The 18,196-nt window shown below is 44.6% G+C and overlaps 2 protein-coding genes across 9 annotated transcripts in view; both read right to left on the bottom strand.

Annotated features, from left to right (window-relative positions):
• Positions 1 to 18,196, bottom strand: part of col15a1b (collagen, type XV, alpha 1b) — a 112,550-nt gene that overhangs the window by 92,613 nt on the left and 1,741 nt on the right. For 6 of the 7 annotated variants that reach the window (XR_009797910.1, XM_061840375.1, XM_061840376.1 and 3 more), the window contains exons 1-2: positions 13,143 to 13,318; positions 12,865 to 12,929 (exon numbers count right to left, since the gene is read on the bottom strand). The exons of the other annotated variant lie outside the window; for it this stretch is intronic. Coding sequence is in view for 5 of the 6 variants with exons in the window: in XM_061840375.1 (XP_061696359.1) it covers positions 12,865 to 12,929; positions 13,143 to 13,153 (76 nt within the window). In the remaining variant the exon portion in view is untranslated. Of the gene's footprint in view, positions 1 to 12,864; positions 12,930 to 13,142; positions 13,319 to 18,196 lie in introns of those variants that run through there. 7 annotated transcript variants of the gene reach the window in all.
• LOC133511452 (proline-rich protein 36-like) lies at positions 349 to 11,818 on the bottom strand. Of its 2 annotated transcripts, none has more exons than XM_061840384.1 (2): positions 3,483 to 11,818; positions 349 to 2,144 (listed from the first exon to the last, which is right to left on the bottom strand). In XM_061840384.1, the coding sequence occupies exon 1, from the start codon at positions 8,134 to 8,136 to the stop codon at positions 5,854 to 5,856; it is 2,283 nt and encodes a 760-aa protein (XP_061696368.1). In that variant the 5' UTR covers positions 8,137 to 11,818; the 3' UTR covers positions 349 to 2,144; positions 3,483 to 5,853. The 2 variants fall into 2 exon arrangements, with proteins under 2 accessions (XP_061696368.1, XP_061696367.1); XM_061840383.1 differs by lacking the exon at positions 349 to 2,144 and adding an exon at positions 2,337 to 2,359 and having other exon boundaries at positions 3,199 to 11,818.

Below are 18,196 nucleotides of genomic sequence, written 5' to 3'. Positions count from 1 at the left end.
TGAATCACGTCGTCGTTGGCTTCAAAACACATACAAGTAAGCAGGGTTCGACATTCAAGGGGAGCTAAATCCCCAAAACTTTAAGGCAACAATGTGTACGTGTCCTGCAATTTATTTTCTGTTCATAGGTGGGAGGGTACAAGAGAGCTGACATGGTGGCAGGAGACTGGTTAACACGAGAATGCTTGGTGGCATACCCCACCCAGCAGGCTGCCCAATGCAGATGGTAGCAAAGTCCAACAAATGTTTTTTTTTCATTTATGTAAGATAATCTTGAGTAAATCGATGAAAATACAAACAAAATAACATAGGAGGCCACACAATGAATTACTGTTTACCGTTGTTTATTTATGTTCTTTGTACAATTCATTGCAAATAAATTTGCTTTGCACATTTTTAAAGGCTTTATTATTTGCAGAATATAACTTTATTTATTACTGAATCATTTTATGCTCATTTGCTTTCAGATAAGGTTGTTATATTTGTCTATATGTATATTTTGGGCGGCACAGTTGGATCAGCTGGTAAAGCGTTGGCCTCACAGTTCTGAGGTCCTGAGTTCAATCCCGGAACTATGTGGGGTTTACCTGTTCTCCCAGTGCCTGAGTGGGTTTCTTCCGGGCATTCCGGTTTCCTCCCACATTCCAAAAACATGCATTCATTGGACAGTCTAAATTGCCCCTAGGTGTGATTGTGTCTCAATGTGCCCTGCGATTGGCTGGCAACCAGTTCAGGGTGTAGTCTGCCTATTGCCTGAAGTTGGCTGGGATAGGCTCCACCACTCCTGTGGCCCTTGTGAAGATAAGCAGCTTGGAAAATGGATGGATTAATTTGAAAGGAAAATAATACTTTCGTACATGTAAAGAGATAGGTATGATGCAAACTTTCTTTGATTTGCCATGTGGAAAATTAACAACAAATTAACTATTTTTCAAATATTAGTCTAAACGACACGTGTTTTAATTAATTAATAAACGAACCAATTAATTAATTAATTAACTAATGAACGAATTAATTAATTAATTAACCAATTAACTATTTCATTCATTCATTCATCTTCTGCTCCCCTTATCCTCACAAGGGTTGTGGGTGTGTTGGAGCCTATCTCAGCTATCTTCAGGCAAGGGCAGGTTTTCCTCATTCACTGTTTCAATAACTGTTTTTTTTTTTGTTTTAACAAAAAGTTGTTTTAAGAATGATCTGATCTGATTATCTGGTCTCAAGTTAGCTTTGTGCTTTTGTCCGTAATTTATCCTCAAGTGCTTCACTAGACAAGACATAATCGACAATCGATTTCACTTCATCATTAGATTTGCAAATTTTCAAGGTATCCAGTAACTCATCATTTGTATATGTGCATTTAGAACCCACAATACCAACCGAATCTTGAAAAATAAAACCATAGATGGAAGCAGATGATACACATCGAGAGCGACAGGTTATTAAGATGGTTAAGATGAACTTGGATGACATTTGATTTCTCAACACCACATTGTAAGGCCTACAGCAAGCTTCAGATAAAGAAATGCATTGTTTGGGCGTTTGAGATCAGAGGTGAACATCTGCAGTGGGCTTTTTCCCATGACACTAAGTGTGTCTGACTTACCCCATCCCACTTCCCAAATCTCCGATCATCCGACCTCTCACCCGAATTTCACCCCCTAAAGCGCACAAAGAAGTCATCCGGCGATGTGCCTTCTGTCACGTCCCATCGGAACGAGAGTAGGACCCAAATGCAGGACTCGGAAGATGCAAGGTAGTTCAAGGAGACACGTTTATTATATGCAGAGGTAGGGGATCGAGCAGGCAGTCTGGTGCAGCACCGGTAGTTGGGACGTCGGGCGAAGAGAGCAGGTGAGCGGACAGGCAGGAGTCGGTACACAGGAGAACAATCAAAGAAGGAGTCAGGCTTACAAGGTTGGTCGGAGAACGGACGAAGGTTGGTACACACAGGTTCAATCAGGGATACCGGAGCACACGAACGGGACATGAAGATCAGCGAACTGGCGCCGGCCAGTTGTCATTGCGGTCATATAAATCCACAGCATAATCAGGCTGCATGAGCCGCAGGTGTGCACCTCCCAATCAGCGCACCTGCGCGGGCACCCGCACAAGCTCGTGCTGGAGCGGCAGGATCATGACACCTTCAAAAGAAATTGGCGAAATCTTCAACCTTCAGAAAAAAAATGACCAGGAAAATATTATCTCATATTTGCTGCACGCTGTTGCTGGCAGAAGTTTCCTGACTTGACAATACTTATTGCTTAGTGACAGAAAAGGTAACAGCCAACAGTCCCTCCGTAAATCCTTCAGAGACAACCAACTTCAGAGCAGCTTTCATATCCTGGCAGGTTAGTCACTGTTACGAGAGGGTACCTGATCCATTGTGGCAAATGAAACCCCTCATACTTTAAAGCACAATGGTAAACAAACGATTTGTTTGGCTATGTTTTTTCCAGCTAATGTGTTTGCTCCAACTTGAGTATGATGTTTAATCACAATGATAACGTTATTTGCTATCAGAAATGAATTCCATATAACACTTATCGTCACTTGCCCTAATGTTCTGTTGGGTCTAATTCAGCTTCTTACTAACTGTAACTTCTTATGAGTTTTAGGTCTCATTGTGTATAAAAACACAACTTATTTTAGAGGACAAAACATGATTTGATGGAATGTATAAGTTTTATGCTAACATGCATAGGTCCTATTTTCAAGACTACTTGAAATCTAGCATGGTGGGCAGGGGAACTGTGTGCCAGGGGCAGATCAGACTGGTGTTGATAATTTCTTAGACCAGTGCTGCAGATCCAGGTATGTTAACAGCTGGCTTCACTCGCTGCCAATCAAAGCCTTTAAATGTCGCGCAATGACAGTTTCGACGGAGACATCTCTCCCAGAGGGCATTGCAGAAACTAATGATGCGTAGTAGCAGTGATCCATGCGTGAGTGGAGCGTTGTCACTGCTCTTGGCCTGTGGCAACAGACTATGTGAGCAGGTGCCTTATTAAATACAGAATCAAGTAGGGACAACTGCTTGTGGCTTACTGAAAATATGTCCCTGGAACTCAGTATCTGTTTGCCTGTGCCCTGATCATATTTACCCAAATTGTGTGAGACCAGCAGCCGACCTTGCGCCAAGATTGAGACATGGTCTGGGCAGCCATGAGTTTAGACCGATTTTCTGCAAACACTCACTCACTGCGATGGCCCGTCGCCCAAATTGGCAAACGCACAGCAAACTTTGTGCTTCGATCTAAATCTCAATCCGCTGACATTTGCGCACTGGAGCAGATGATCTACAAAACAGAGCTCAAGGTGCTAATCACAACAGATCAATATTTTAAGTGTTTGGATTTGATTTGCCAACAAGTCAACACCTTCAGTATTATTCTAGATACATATACTGTATTAAGCAGTCATACAATACATACATATCATGGTGATGGTAATGTAAAAATTACAGGGACGCAAAAACAAACCCTTGTTTCTATATGAGGTTACATGGAGTCCTTCAATTAGTAGACAGACACTCTTTGTAGTCTTTGTGGCCCAAAGCATAGCTTGTGTAACATACACAATGATGACGATTCATGGTTAACCTTTCAAAAGTAACCATGGAAATGAAGATACAAACATCAGCTGCCACTCACTTTTGTACAGTAGACTGAATGAACAACATTCATCAACAAAATCTAAAAACAAAAGAGGCTAAAACCTTTTGAATGTAATATTTGAAATTTTTTCCCCCACTCCTTATTATTCTGAACACATTGGTGGGAACTATGGCTCCATTTTGTCACATCCCATTGTGGAAAAAATTTTTTTTCAGTCCAATCTTTACGCATTAAAGTTTCCAGTTCATGATATTCATTCCCATAACACCCCAAAGCGTTGACTGTTACACCATTACCCTTTACAGTAGTTCCTTTGTGCCAAACCATTTTCCAATCAAAGTCAATTTTGCACAATGAACACATTCCACACACTGCCAAGTCTGTCCAATCCTAATAAACTGACAAACGACATTTAGGAGGAGCCTCTCTCATCTCATACGTGACAGTGCCATGTTCACACATCAGGTCTCTGTCTCACTAAATGCTTAACGAAGCTGGCAACAAATTATGTCATGGGTGGAAACTGCTTGAAAAAGCAGACTACGGGTGCACTGTGAAAGACTTAATCAAGGTAGAGAACACACATATAAAAACGTTATGCATTTTTCCCAAAGAGAACATGAATTAGGATTCAAATTTCAAGTGGCTGTACTGTAATAACCAAATATGAATTTGGTTTTAAATTCAACTGCAGCAGTAACTGTAATAAACTAAGGATGTGGATGGGGTAAAAATAGGAGCTAATTGTGGAAGGAGGTGAATGAGCCAGTGAGTAGAAAATACCCATCTGTCACGGCCCATCGGAACGGGAGTAGGACCCAAATACAGGACTCGGACGATGCAAGGTAGTTCGGGGAGAAACGTTTATTATTCCGTGGTCGGGGATCGGGCAGGCAGTCAGGTGCAGCAGCGGTAGTTGGGACGTCGGGCGAAGAGAGCAGGGGAGCGGGCAGGCAGGAGTCGGTACACAGGAGAACGATCAAAGCAGGCAGAAGTATCAAAGGAGTCAGTCTTACGGGGTTGGCCGGAGAACAGGCGAAGGTCGGTACACACAGGTTGACGATCAGGGATACGAGAGTGCTGAAACGGGACATGAAGCTCAACGAACTGGCCCGGACCAGTCGTCATCGGGGTCATATAAATAACCAGGATAATCAGCCTGCATGAGGCGCAGGTATGCGCCTCCCAGTCAGCGCAACGGCGCAGGCACCTGCACAGCCCGGGCTGGAGCGGCAGGATCATGACACCATCTACCTATCCATCCATTTTCGATGCGGCTTGTTCTCATTTAGGTTCCTGACCTTCCAATCGGAGGGGAAATAAAGATAAACAACCATTCACACTTTGATTCACACCTATTGACAATAACCCCAAAAACACCTTTTGTGAGGAAATTGTACCTGGAAAATACCCACACAGAAGGTCAGAGCTGAGATTCGAACCACCAACTACTAATTACCATGCTTACCAGACAGGAGGTAGAAAATGTAGGTGTTTAAGTTATTGATTCATATTGATGACATCATCTTATAACATGTGGATAAGTGATATTCCTGTTCCTTGGCAGTTGCTGAAATAACTTGCAATATAGCACGGTGTTCAAATACTTATTTTCTTCACTGTAGTACATTATTTACTTTATTGTCATGACGACATTGTTTACTGGATTTATTTTGGATAACCATCCATCCATACATAAATTTTCTTAGCCACATATTGTCACGTCCCATCGGAACGAGAGTAGGACCCAAATGCAGGAACTCGGAAGACGCAAGGTAGTTCAAGAAGAGACACGTTTATGATATGCAGAGGTAGGGGATCGAGCAGGCGGTCCGGTGCAGCAGCGGTAGTTCAGACGACGGGCGAAGAGAGCAGATGAGCGGACAGGCAGGAGTCGGTACACGGGAGAACAATCAACGCAGGCAGAAGTATTGAAGGAGTCAGGCTTACGGGGTTGGTTGGAGAACGGACGAAGGTCGGTACACACAGGTTCAATCAGGGACACCGGAGCACACGAATGGGACATGAAGATCATTCGAACTGGAGCCGGCCAAATGTCATCGCGGTCATATAAATCCATAGCACAATCAGGCTGCATTAGGTGCAGGTGTGCACCTTCCAATCAGCGCACCTGCGCGGACACCCGCACAGCTCGTGCTGAAGCGGCAGGATCATGACAGTGCCCCCCCCCTCAAAGGCACGGCTCCCAGACGTGCCTAAACGAAAAAACAGACAATTAACACAGGCAGGGGTGGGCGGAAGGGGGTCCGGAGGAGGGTACACCCCCCCCTGAACCCCAGACTGGTTGCCATCCAGGCCACCAAACACGAGGCGTCTGGGTGGACCGGTCAGGAGTACGACCCGGACGCCAAGCACCAGGGTCCCCATGGGGCGATTCGGGCGGACGACCTCTGTGAGGAACCAAACGGCGAAGCAGGAACCAGAACGAGGCAGGCCACTGCTCCGGACAAGAACCTCCCACGCCGTCGTTGCAAGACGACCAGGGATTGGTGGCCAACGAGGCCAGGTCATTAAGCGGCTGGGAGCCATCTGGAGCGAATAGGATGATGGAGAGAAGGACCAGAGCAATGACCACCACCATCCCGTAGTCTCTCCAGCTCCAGGATGGCTCCACAGAACTCCCCAGCTCCTCCTGGACAGGAACGTGAGAAGGCGGCGACCCCTTCGCCCCCTCCTGGACAGGAACGTGAGAAGGCGGCGACCCCATCGCTACCTCCTGGACAGGAACGTGAGAAGGCGGCGGCGCCAGTACCGCCCCCTCCTGGACAGCAACGTGAGAAGGCGGCGACGCCATCGCCCCCTCCTGGACAGCAACGTGAGAAGGCGGCGACGCCATCGCCCCCTCCTGGACAGCAACGTGAGAAGGCGGCGGCGCCAGTACCGCCCCCTCCTGGACAGCAACGTGAGAAGGCGGCGCCAGTACCGCCCCCTCCTGGACAGCAATGTGAGAAGGCGGCGACCCCATCGTCATCGCCACCTCCTGGACAGGAGCGTGAGGCGGCTGGGGAACTGTCGCCACCTCCTGGACAGGAACGTGAGAAGGCGGAGGCAGCATCACCAACTCCACCTCCACCTCCTCCTGAACGCGAGCGTGAGGCGGCTGGGGAACTGTCGCCACCTCCTGGACAGGAACGTGAGAAGGCAGCGTCAGTGTCACCGTTGCCACCTCCTGGACAGGAACGTACGGGCGAGCCCGTCGCCGACAGAGCAGGAACGGGGAGCGACCGCGGGCCGGTCGCCGACAGAGCAGGAGTGTGGAGCGTCCGCGGGCCGGTCGCCACTGCCACTCCAGAGCACGGACGAGAAGCGGCTGTGGAGACGTCGCCACCTCCTGGACAGCAACGTGAGGCGGCATCGGGTCGGTCCCCACTGCCACGTGAGCTTGCAGTGCATCCGTTGAAACAGCAATGTGGGCGTGGCGCGGTGGCGAATCCGTTTCCAGGGCAACGTGAACCTGAGTAGGCGGGGAGTCAGTCGAAACTGACACGTGGGCGTGTCTCGGGAGCGGGTCAGTTCCAACTGCCGCGTGAGCTCTGCTCGGAACCGCCAAAACCTCGACGTGGGAATGGCGAGGAGGCGGGTCAGTCTCCACAGCTACGTGCACTTGGCGAGGTGGCGAGTCTGTTCCCACTGCGGCGTGCACTTGGCAAGAGGGCGGGTCGGTTTCCACGGCAACGTGAACCTGAGTAGGCGGAGAGTCAGTCGAAACTGACACGTGGGCGTGTCTCGGGAGCGGGTCAGTTTCAACTGCCACGTGAACCTGCGTCAGCAGCGAGTCCGTCGCCGTTGCGACGTCAGCGTAGCTCGGCTGGTTCGCCAATCCTTGCCGGACCTGGGCCGTGAGAGCCGCCAATTCTGCGCTCTGCCGCTCTATCTCCGCCCGCATTTCGCGGTGGAACGCCTCGTGATTTGGCGACTCCTCCTCCCTCTGGGCTGGAAGCTTCGCCACCAGCTGCGGGTCTGCGGGTTTCGCCGGCGAGGAGTGGGTGGACTGTGTCTTAGTTGCCGCGCAGCGGGAGGCACAAGGGAGCGCCCGGCCGGGGCGTCTCCTCTGGCCGCCACGCGGAGGTCCCAGGTAGATGGCCAAGCGGGTTCCCTCGTACAGATTGGTGTACTTGGACCTACAGGGCGAAGTCGCTCGGGTGCTGGAAACGCGGGGAGGTAAAACAAACTGACTGGGATGCAAAGCCGGGCAAAGAGATTCGAAATCAAAATCATCGGAGTCGTACTCAGGCAGCCGGTCATACAAATCACGGTCCTCCTCATATTCCGAAAAGTCAGAGTCCAGAAGAATATGAGGAGCCGGACGGGTCGTGTTCGGGCCGTATTCATACCTCGCTGGCGGAGCGTAAGACACGGGAGCTGAGGACGTCAGGGAGCCTACCCGGATTGGAGAGGCTTGGTCCTCCGGCAGACGGTCTACCTTGCGTCGGTCCCGGCGACGCCGGGTCTTTCCTGCTGGGTCCTGTATTGGCCAGTTCGTTCTGTCACGTCCCATCGGAAACGAGAGTAGGACCCAAATGCAGGAACTCGGAGGACGCAAGGTAGTTCAAGAAGAGACACGTTTATTGTATGCAGAGGGAGGGGATCGAGCAGGCAGTCCGGTGCAGCAGCGGTAGTTCGGACGTCGGGCGAAGAGAGCAGATGAGCGGACAGGCAGGAGTCGGTACACGGGAGAACAATCAACGCAGGCAGAAGTATCGAAGGAGTCAGGCTTACGGGGTTGGTCGGAGAACGGACGAAGGTCGGTACACACAGGTTCAATCAGGGACACCGGAGCACACGAATGGGACATGAAGATCATTCGAACTGGAGCCGGCCAGTTGTCATCGCGGTCATATAAATCCATAGCACAATCAGGCTGCATGAGGCGCAGGTGTGCACCTTCTAATCATCGCACCTGCGCGGACACCCGCACAGCTCGTGCTGAAGCGGCAGGATCATGACACATATCTTCCAAGGGTCGTGGGAGAGCTGGAACCTATCCCAGCTGTCAACGGGCAGGAGGCGGGGTACACCCTGAACCAGTTGCCAGCCCATCACATGGCACAACGAAACAAACAGCCGCACTCACAATCACACCTAGGGGCAATTTAGAGTGTCCAATTTATTTTGCATGTTTTTGGGATGTGGAAGGATGTGGAAGGAAACCCAAGTAAACCCATGCAGGCACGAGGAGAACATGCAAACTCCACACAAGGAGGGTTGGGATTGACCTCAGAACTGTGAGGTCAACGCTTTCCAGCTGTGTCACCATGCCACCCAAGTATAGTTAAAAAAATGAAAATTAGTCAATTTAACAATGAAATAATAATTAATATTTCATTCATTCGTCCATTTTCCACCACTTATTCGAGATTGGGTCGCGGGGGCAGTACATTTCAAAGGGATGCCCAGACTTTGCTTTACCTAGCCAATTCATCCAGCTTTTCCTGGGGTATCCCGAGGCATTCCCAGGCCAGCCAAGAGACATAGTCTCTCAAAATATAAATTAAGAGCTTTGCCTTTCAACTTAGCTCCATCCGCAATGAACTGATACAAATTCCACATCACTGAAATACACTACGCTTATCTGCCTGTCAAGCTCTCGTTCCATTCTTCCGTTATTCGTGAACAAGTCCACAAGGTACTTAAATTCCTTCACATCCCCAACAGGGAGAAGACACACCACCCTTTTCCGACTTAGGACCATGGTGTCAGATTTGGAGGCGCTGATTTTCATCCGAGGTGCTTCAGACTCGGCTGTCAACCACTCCAGTGAAAGTTGGACATCACGGTTTGATGACGCTAACCAAACCACATCACCAGCAAAAAGAAAATATATCATACCAAGGACACCAAACCGGAACCCCTTGAAACCTTGGCTATGGTTAAAAATTATTTTCATAAAAGTGGTCAGCCACCTCAACTAGGGAGGCAGGAACATGGTCGTCTAAGACTGATTCCCAACCTTCATTGCGCTAAGTCACATATCTTACATTTGAAAAATCTCAAGGCACACCATCAAACAAAAATGTCAGAAAAAGTAGATACACAAGTCAATTATACATTTTCTGACATCTAATAGAAGAACATTTATGTGTTCTGTCTGTCTTTATAAATAAAGTCTTTATAGATTGATGAAGAAAGATACATTATTTGTTGTAAATAAATAATATTTGGACCAATTAAGTGAAATTTGATAAATTCCTGTCGCACACCAGAAAAACGGCACAATAATGTTCCAAGGCACACTGGTTGGGAATCACTGGTCTAAGACACAATGTCCTCCACCTACCCTTCTGTAGCTGAGGATTGGATTGCATAGGTCCTTCCCTTCAGCCACTGCCCAGCTCACACGGCACCTGATCCCTAGGGTCACTCCCACAGGTAGTGAGCCCATGGGATGGGGGATCCACATTACCCTTTCGGCCCACATAGGGTGCCGGCCTCAAGCCTAACCTCTAGGCCTGGCCCAAGAGGGGGACCCAGGTCACCGCATCCGGGCAAGAAAGACATCAATCCATTCAAATTTTTCATCATAGGGTCTTTCCACCATGCTTGTCTGGTCACTCACATAGGATCTGTTTGGCATGGGTGCCTAAAGCCCCAGACAACTTAACTCCTAGGATCACTGGGACACATGAACCCCTCCACCACAGAAAGGTGACGGCTTCCAGGAGGGGTAATTTATGTTTTTATTGTTATGAATTGAAATGACCATCCATCCATTTTCTGCGCCGCTTATCCTAACAAGGGTCACAGGAGTGCAGAAGCCTATCCCATGTATTGACCAGTGGCTGCCACCTGTCCCCGTTGCCTGACTCCTGCTTTGCCAATAGGTTTGTCATCAATGATGTCCACCTCAATGGCCCCATAAGGACCCCGGTTCTTGGTATCCTGGCTAACCTCCTGAACTGCCCAGCCAAGCACCTTTTTGGGGGGGCTTGTGTGGCCACCAGCCTGACCCTGATAGATGACTCTGTGCCTTCCTCCGTTCGACCTGCCCTGGTTTGGTGACTTGTTTTGTTTTGGTATGTCTGGACTCCGTTCCTTGAAAGGGTGTGTGTGTGTGTGTGTGTGTGTACTCTTGCGAGTGTGTATGCGTGTGTGTGTGTGTGTGCATGTGCGTGTGTGTGTATAGTGTCATGGTCTAAGTTTTGGTTGGCTTGGTTTCGTTTCATGTTTTCCATGCCTCGTGTGCTCACTTTGTTAGCTGTGTCCATTTCTTTGCGTTTAATCTCTTCCCTTGTGCTGACAAATCAGCTCTCTCCAGCCACTCATGTCTTGTCTAGGTGTTTCTCATTGTCTCCACCAAACTGTGTAGTTAACTCTCTGGTTTCTTTCAGTTCTTGTTGGTCCATTGTGTTGTTTGTGGATATCATGTTAGTCCCTGCCCATGCGATCATCTCTGTGCCACTTCTTATCAGGTTTACAGTTTCAGTTTATTTAATGTTTTCTTTATTACTTTCATGATTGGTTGTTGGACTCTGCTGTTTTTTAATTAAATATCGTTTTGGAGATTTCTGGAATCCTGCCTTGTCTCCCTGCTTCCCTGTACTTCGGTCCTCCATGTTTTTGTTTTGCCTTCCTCCCGTTCTCAAGCCCTGACTGTGAAATTACATTTATATCGCACTTTTCATGATACTCAAAGATGCTTTATAATAGCATGCATTATTCATTCACTTCACAGTCACACCCTGGTGGTGGTAAGCTACTAGTGTAGCCATGGCTAGCCTGGGGCAGTCTTATAGAAGCGTGGCAAACACAACAACTATATACACTTGGATAGTGATATGAACCAGCATCCCCGTTCACCCTGCAACAGACAAAAAAAAAAAGTATCCCCTTCCCACTCTTGAGAACTTACACAATGCTAAAACAAATACAAAGGCAGGTAAAATGCTCACCACCTGGTCAATCCTTTTCCAGCTTCTTCCCTCAGGTCGGTGCTCTCAAAAAATGCAAACTAACACAAGCAGAAATTCTGAAAGCTTCTTCCCTATTTCCAATAACTTCAACAGTTGAAACACTGTAGAATGCCATTGTGATATGCTGTCAATTTTCCACATTTCAATTAGGACACTACAACATTATTACTGTATTGACTACTATGCTTTCTGCATATTTATCTATTGCTGATTACTACTGGTCACTACACGCTTGAGAAATCTGCATGCACCATCAACAACCCACGGAAATACAAAATGTAGTTTTCAAATGACATTTCATTTTATTAAGGCACAAAAAAAAAAAAAAAATCCAAGCATTTCTGACCCTCTGTGAAAACGTAATTGCCCCCACTTTTGAAATCATAAAGTCACTGTGACTCACCACAAATTTGGGAAATGTGGGTCTGGAAAAGATTACAAAGCCATTTCCAAGGCTTTGGGGCTCCAGCGAACCACTGGCAGGCCATTACCCACAAATAAAGAAAACTGGGAACAGTGGCAAACGTTCCCAGGAATGGACGACCAAATAAAATTACTCAAGAGTGTGACGAAAACAAAAACAAAAAAATCTTCCAAGTGTAGCTGCAGACTGGAGTAAATAAGTGAGTAGGTACAGTATTTGGATACTCAGCAAATGAGAAATTCAAAATGGAATAAAATATATTTAGCCAATCCACATGTTGTTATAAACCCTCCACTCTAGATTTTCCCCAATATATTAGGGTCTGGGTGAATTTCTGTCCCTTCACCCAGATGACATTTGTGAGGTAAGAGGTCACTGAGGTTGCTCATCAGAGATGACCTGATGGCTCACAATCTCTCTTGTAGTTTTTCTGCTTGAGCTCAGAGGACGTAAATTTTTCCACACAAAACTCATGCTGTATTTATCTTGTGGGCTGGGACACAGTCACGCTGGAAGAGTTACAGGTCTTCCTCAAATTGTTTCTGCAAAGTCAAAAATGTGTATTTCCCTAAATGTTTTGGACAAAGGAAGAATTAGGATAAAGGGGGGAAACAATGTTTCCAGCCCAACTTCTGATCAATGAATTACAACAACTTCTCTGTCGTAAGAGTGTGTAGGATGTCTTTTTGCAGTTGGACTTAAAATTTGAATTCTGAACATTTGCTGCTTTTACAGAAAATGAAAGTCATAGGATAATGTACAGTGCCTGTGGGCAAGCACACAATAGATTTAAATTTGTAAGGCGCTACCTGTCTGGATAAATATGGACTAAAATAATCACATTGTCAAGAGCTACATGAATTGACAGCATCAGAAGCAGCATGAATGTTACCTTCCAGAACCTGTGAAGCAGCAGTACGACAGCACAGGAGGATGAAATGCAGAACAAGAGGCCACCTGAGGAGACACAATCAGCCAATACCTCTATTTTGTTTTACGTTAAGATTTTAGTTTGAAATGAAAAGCATTACATTTGTTCAATAAGTAGCTCCGAATTGTGAGAAAGTTTTTTTTTTTTAATTTAGAGATTCCTAAAAGTACACTGATGTATGACTGATTGCCTTTGGGAAGAAATCTGACTCCATGGAATCAAAGCTGCAAATGTCTTACCCTTTCAGCATTTTGGGAGGAAAGGATTTACAAATCCACAAGACAAATCCAAGCTCATGTGTGCGATGAAATTCTGGCAGAATTTGTGGTCCCCCTGTCTCACAGCTCACTCTCGCCCTCTCTGCAGTACAAAAGCTCTCTCAGTTCTGAGCTGAGTCTTCAGCCCCACAGAGCTGGGAAATGTGATTCCCTCGGTGAGAAACCCCACCCTGAACCCACTCAATTGACCCCCCCCCGCCCAAGCCCTCCCACCCCTCACTAGGTTAATGCTTGAGTCAGTTTGATTTTATTGATTTTTTAGTATGATGTCTTTGTAAAACAAACTTCTCACCTTTAACTTGAATCCGTTACATTTATCCCGGTTCCATTTGAGCAATGTTATAACTTAAGTGAAGCTAATGACAATGTATGATTCAATGGTCGATACATCTACGTACAAATATGAGAATAGTTATGATCCAGATAACCAGTTAAACTGAGAGGGCTTCCATCTGAACTTCAGAACCTTACAAAATAAGAAATGTCCAACCTTAGGATTTTGTGCTACTACAATTTTGGTCTGTATTTTTCCTGGATATTTACAGTGGACTCCAAATTGTTGACTACTTTTAACATACAAACGGTAGTTGACATTCTAAGCTATACTATGTTAATATTGCAACAAGAACAGCAATAATAAAGGCACATTAAGCAACTTTGTTAGCCTTTCAACCTGAATGGTTACAATGCAACAGAGAGGAAAAAAAAACATCAGTTAAGGGGTTGAAAGATGACCATTGTAGTAATCTAGCCAATCCTTCAAACTAACTGAATCATGTAAACACTAAAAAATGCTGGGTGAAACTTGTAACTCAACTTCTGGTTTGGTCAGAGGTTTGCTGAATTTGAACCAGCCATTACCATTTCTATTACATTACATACATTACAATAATAGTTACCATTAACCATTAATAAAATTGGAGCTGTTGGGTAAAAGATGCCCTGTCCACAACACAAAAGAAATATCATTGGTCTCACAACACAGCAATTAGTGCAAGATGATCCACTACATTGGATTACAGGTACACCGCTATTGGTTGAAGAATACCTGTCTTTTCGAAGTCACTATTTTTGTTTGATTGCATTTATGTCATTCAGCTTCGAGTTGGAGCCACCTGTTGACTGCTTCCTTTAAGGCGAAGGGGAATAGTAAGTACAAGAGTATAGTTACTCCAGCCTTTACAATAATCTTAGACAATAGTGTGTGTATATTTATTATTTGTGGAGAAGCTCAATGCAAATGACTGGCTACCAATTCAGGGTGCAGTCCTTCTCTTCCTCAAACTCATTTGAGGTACGCTCCAGCATACCTGAAACAGTGAGAATCAACGGTTCAGAGGGTGGATGGCTAGATGGTTGGAGGTCAGTAAAGCTAACTAGAACATATTTCTCTAAAAGAAACAGTTTGAGCAGGTTCTGTATAATGAAGCAACATCAACATCGAGCCAAAAACAATGATTTATTATTTTATTTTCAGATTACTTTTTGTTTCACCTTTGACCAGTCCAATGGAAAGTTCACTTTCGAAACAACGACACTGTCGTGTGTGACCCAACTGCAAGGTCGCCTTCGAATTATCAGCCTCAGCCCAACACACAGGGTCGAACACCCTAAACCAGACCTACTGGTCTAAAATAACCACCTGCTTGGTGGGACTTTAGGCACTCATTGGGTTACCAAAATAACCCATTTTGGATTGTTTTTGACCCAACCTTTTTGAGTGTGCTAAACATCAACTCTAAAAGAAAGCGTGATATCATACATATGCATACGAGTACATATCATCTCTGCTGCACTTCGATAGTTATGACACATACTTAAAGACATAATGGCTGCCACAATAAAGTGATATGGAAAGTACAAGATAATCTGAAATAAAAAGATCAGAGACACTTCATTCAGGAATGATGATAACCTTGGGTTTGACTGGATTATGAAACAATTTCTTATATTATTAAAAACAAAATGAAGAGAAATAATCTGATTTTAACATAACCTTTACAAAACATTTAACTATAGGGACAGGTAATTTTAAAAAAAGAATTCAATAATTGTAACTGTCATGAAAGTCTTGAGAATTAACAACTGCTATTGGTAAAGTACCAAAATATTAAATGCTCACGTTTTAGTTTCAATAAGGAATTAAAATGCTAATGTGCTTAATTGTGACACAAATATAAAAGAAGGCATCCATTATGAAATGTTACAACAGCCCTAATATTGATCGTTGACATTGGTGGGAGTCCTATTGCTTTGGCATTATCTCACACAAGATAATGCACGAAGGTACTTCAAACACCAAGTTTTTGGAGTGATTGTTTTCTCCAGATTCCTGACTGCTTTCAAGGTGCCCTTGAGCAAGGCTCCATAGCCACCTGAAAATCACCTATCACTTCTTGCATACCTGCATATGTGTTCTCTGGGTCTCCGTGCAGTGTGCATCAAAAGTATGTAACAGAGTACAAATTGAGTTTCCCCTCAAAGTAGAATAATTTTTGTTTTCAAAGTACACATTTTTTGCAGTTTTATGTTTTTGGTATCTAAGTTTAGATAAACTAAGTCTTCATGAAGTATTATAGAATCAGACTTTAAGAAAATCTAATATTTAAAAAAAAAATTGTCATTATATATCATAAAAACATAAAATAATGGCTACCAGACTAACAAATGCAAGAAAATTGTATGTGATCTTAAAAACCTGTCCACTTCTTGATTAATTGGCCAAATAGTGTCAGACAAAGCCAAAGCACCCAACACATTCAGAGGGTGTCGCTCGGAGAAAGCCCCAAATTGTGACGTTAACACCCCATTATTAGCAGAAGCAGGAATGATAATGGCCCTGGAGAAACTAAAATATGCCCTCCATTTCCTCATCCTCTGGCTCTCTTCCTCTTTGTGGAAAAGATTCCCTCTTCAGGCAGGCTACTTTTCTTTGACCTCTCGAGCTCTTCTCCAAGATGGAGCTGTCAGATAAACAATCTCCCTCAAGGAAAATGGTACTTAGCCAAAAGTAGAAAACAATCAAGACAAAGAAACCCCCTCCATCTTGGTATGCTGGGGAATTATTTCCCTTTCCCTGAGCGCATTAACTGGACAACAAAATAGTAAACTTAAGACCGTCAATAATGATATCCAAAAAGTACAACATTATATAATTCTGACAAGAGGGAACCACTGAAAAATGTTATGATCATATGCCACCACAATGAATTTGAAATGTTTCACAAAAGTGAGGCATTTGCAATTCAGCAGTTACAGACATTGTGAGTTGGATGTGTACGTTGTCAGCGTCTCCAAAGTATTTCAATATTTGCTTCTCTCTCTCAACTTGGTCACTATTTTGACACTCATGAACCTAACTGTACATCAACATTATGGATGCTTTTGGAAACTGAGCTGGATTGCAAAACGGACACCAAATGAATAGGGCAGGAAAGCTAACTGACATATTACTGCCATAGTAGTACTTTTTCTATTACATGAAAATATGCCAACTGATAGACAAGGATGATGTTAACCACTGCTGGTAACTCATTGAATAAGCAGAATCGTCATTGCTGTGTCAGTGCAACTTTTCAATATGCATGGCTTTCTTGGGCTTAAAAAACACACACTAATGTCAGCAAAACTGGGTTCTGTACCTTTCTCTTGATGTTACATTTCTACATTGTTGCAGTGGTCCATTGTCTTATTGACACCAGTCATCTCTCATATGAGTACCTCAAATACGTCTTTTTCACTGTCATTATTGTTAGCAAGTCTCGTTTTAACTGATTTTCTTGTTTTTCCCAGATTCCCTTGGTGCTATTTTGAAGTGGAAGCATGACCACCCTAAGCCAAGTCAAGAGGAACTGAGTAGACCTGGGCTGAGCCAAACTGATACTTTGGAGTCAAAATGTGGCAGTTGTTCATTTGTATCGCTATGTTTCGACCATTTGAACTCCTGTTTTGTAGGCAGAGGTCGAGTGTGTTTGTATCCATCTGTAATTTTGTGTCTTTTAGATAAATGTTTGGACTCGTAAATGTACCCCTGCCTGTATTAAAAACACAAAACTCTGCGTGTTAATTATATACTATACATTAAGATACACTTTGATTCTGACAAATGAGCAAGAAAATGTAGGTTAAAAACAGACTGCAACCTTGCATATATATGGATCTGTAAATGTTCAGTTTGATGTGGTTCAAAGCCACAAGCTGAATCCCCCAAAAGATCAATTTAAACAATTTAAAGTAAGAGAGAGAGAGAGAGAGAGAGAGAGAAAAAAGGACAGGTGGAGATGAGGACAAAATAGCTCATAATTCTGCGACACACGATGACTGTGACATTGCCCCCCATCTATGCATGCTGACCCAGCAAACCAATGAGTGTCACTAACAAGAAGCCATTCATAGACAGCCAAATTTCCCTGCACTGACAGGAAGGATTTTGGGGAATAATTGATTTGGGGAAACAATATTTGCATTGGTCTCTAGGGTAAGAAATGAAAATGATTGTCAGAGAATATTAGAAAGGTAGAACTATCAAGAAGCTCATCAATTATTCAATACAAACCATTGTGCATCAAAGAAACGGGAAGGGGAATCAATGTTGAAAAAACAAACAACTTGTTGCCCTTACAATGTCCAATCATTATTTAGATCCATTCCTTTGAGTACACACTTCCTGTTTGTCCTTTTCCTGCCTTTTGTTTCAATGTCTCATTCTCAATCCATGCACAATCAAAAATTGAAGGAAAGTTACTTAGATGAAACATTAAGCATTTAAAAAACAATTTTGGATTTTATAATGAATATAAACCCTTGGCTCAGAAGATAATTGTGTCAGGAGCTATTATTACTTTCACACTACATAACATGAGACCGCACGGTGGCACAGCTGTGGAGTATTGGCCTCACAGTTGTGATGACTAGGGTTGAAATCCCAGCCCTGCCTGTGTGGAGTTTTTATGTTGTCTGTGTGGGTTTTTTCCAGGCACTCTGGTTTCCTCACACATCCCAAAAACATGCATTTT

This window comes from Syngnathoides biaculeatus, chromosome 13 (assembly GCF_019802595.1).
Source record: "Syngnathoides biaculeatus isolate LvHL_M chromosome 13, ASM1980259v1, whole genome shotgun sequence".
Taxonomy (NCBI): Eukaryota; Metazoa; Chordata; class Actinopteri; order Syngnathiformes; family Syngnathidae; genus Syngnathoides; species Syngnathoides biaculeatus.
The sequence above is the reverse complement of the archived record's forward strand: the minus strand, read 5'-3'. Positions and strand labels throughout refer to the sequence as shown.

Bases quoted from the DNA above. Each gene is read 5' to 3' on its own strand.
- LOC133511452 (XM_061840384.1), bottom strand. From the start codon at position 8,136: ATGGGACGTGACAGAACGAACTGGCCAATACAGGACCCAGCAGGAAAG.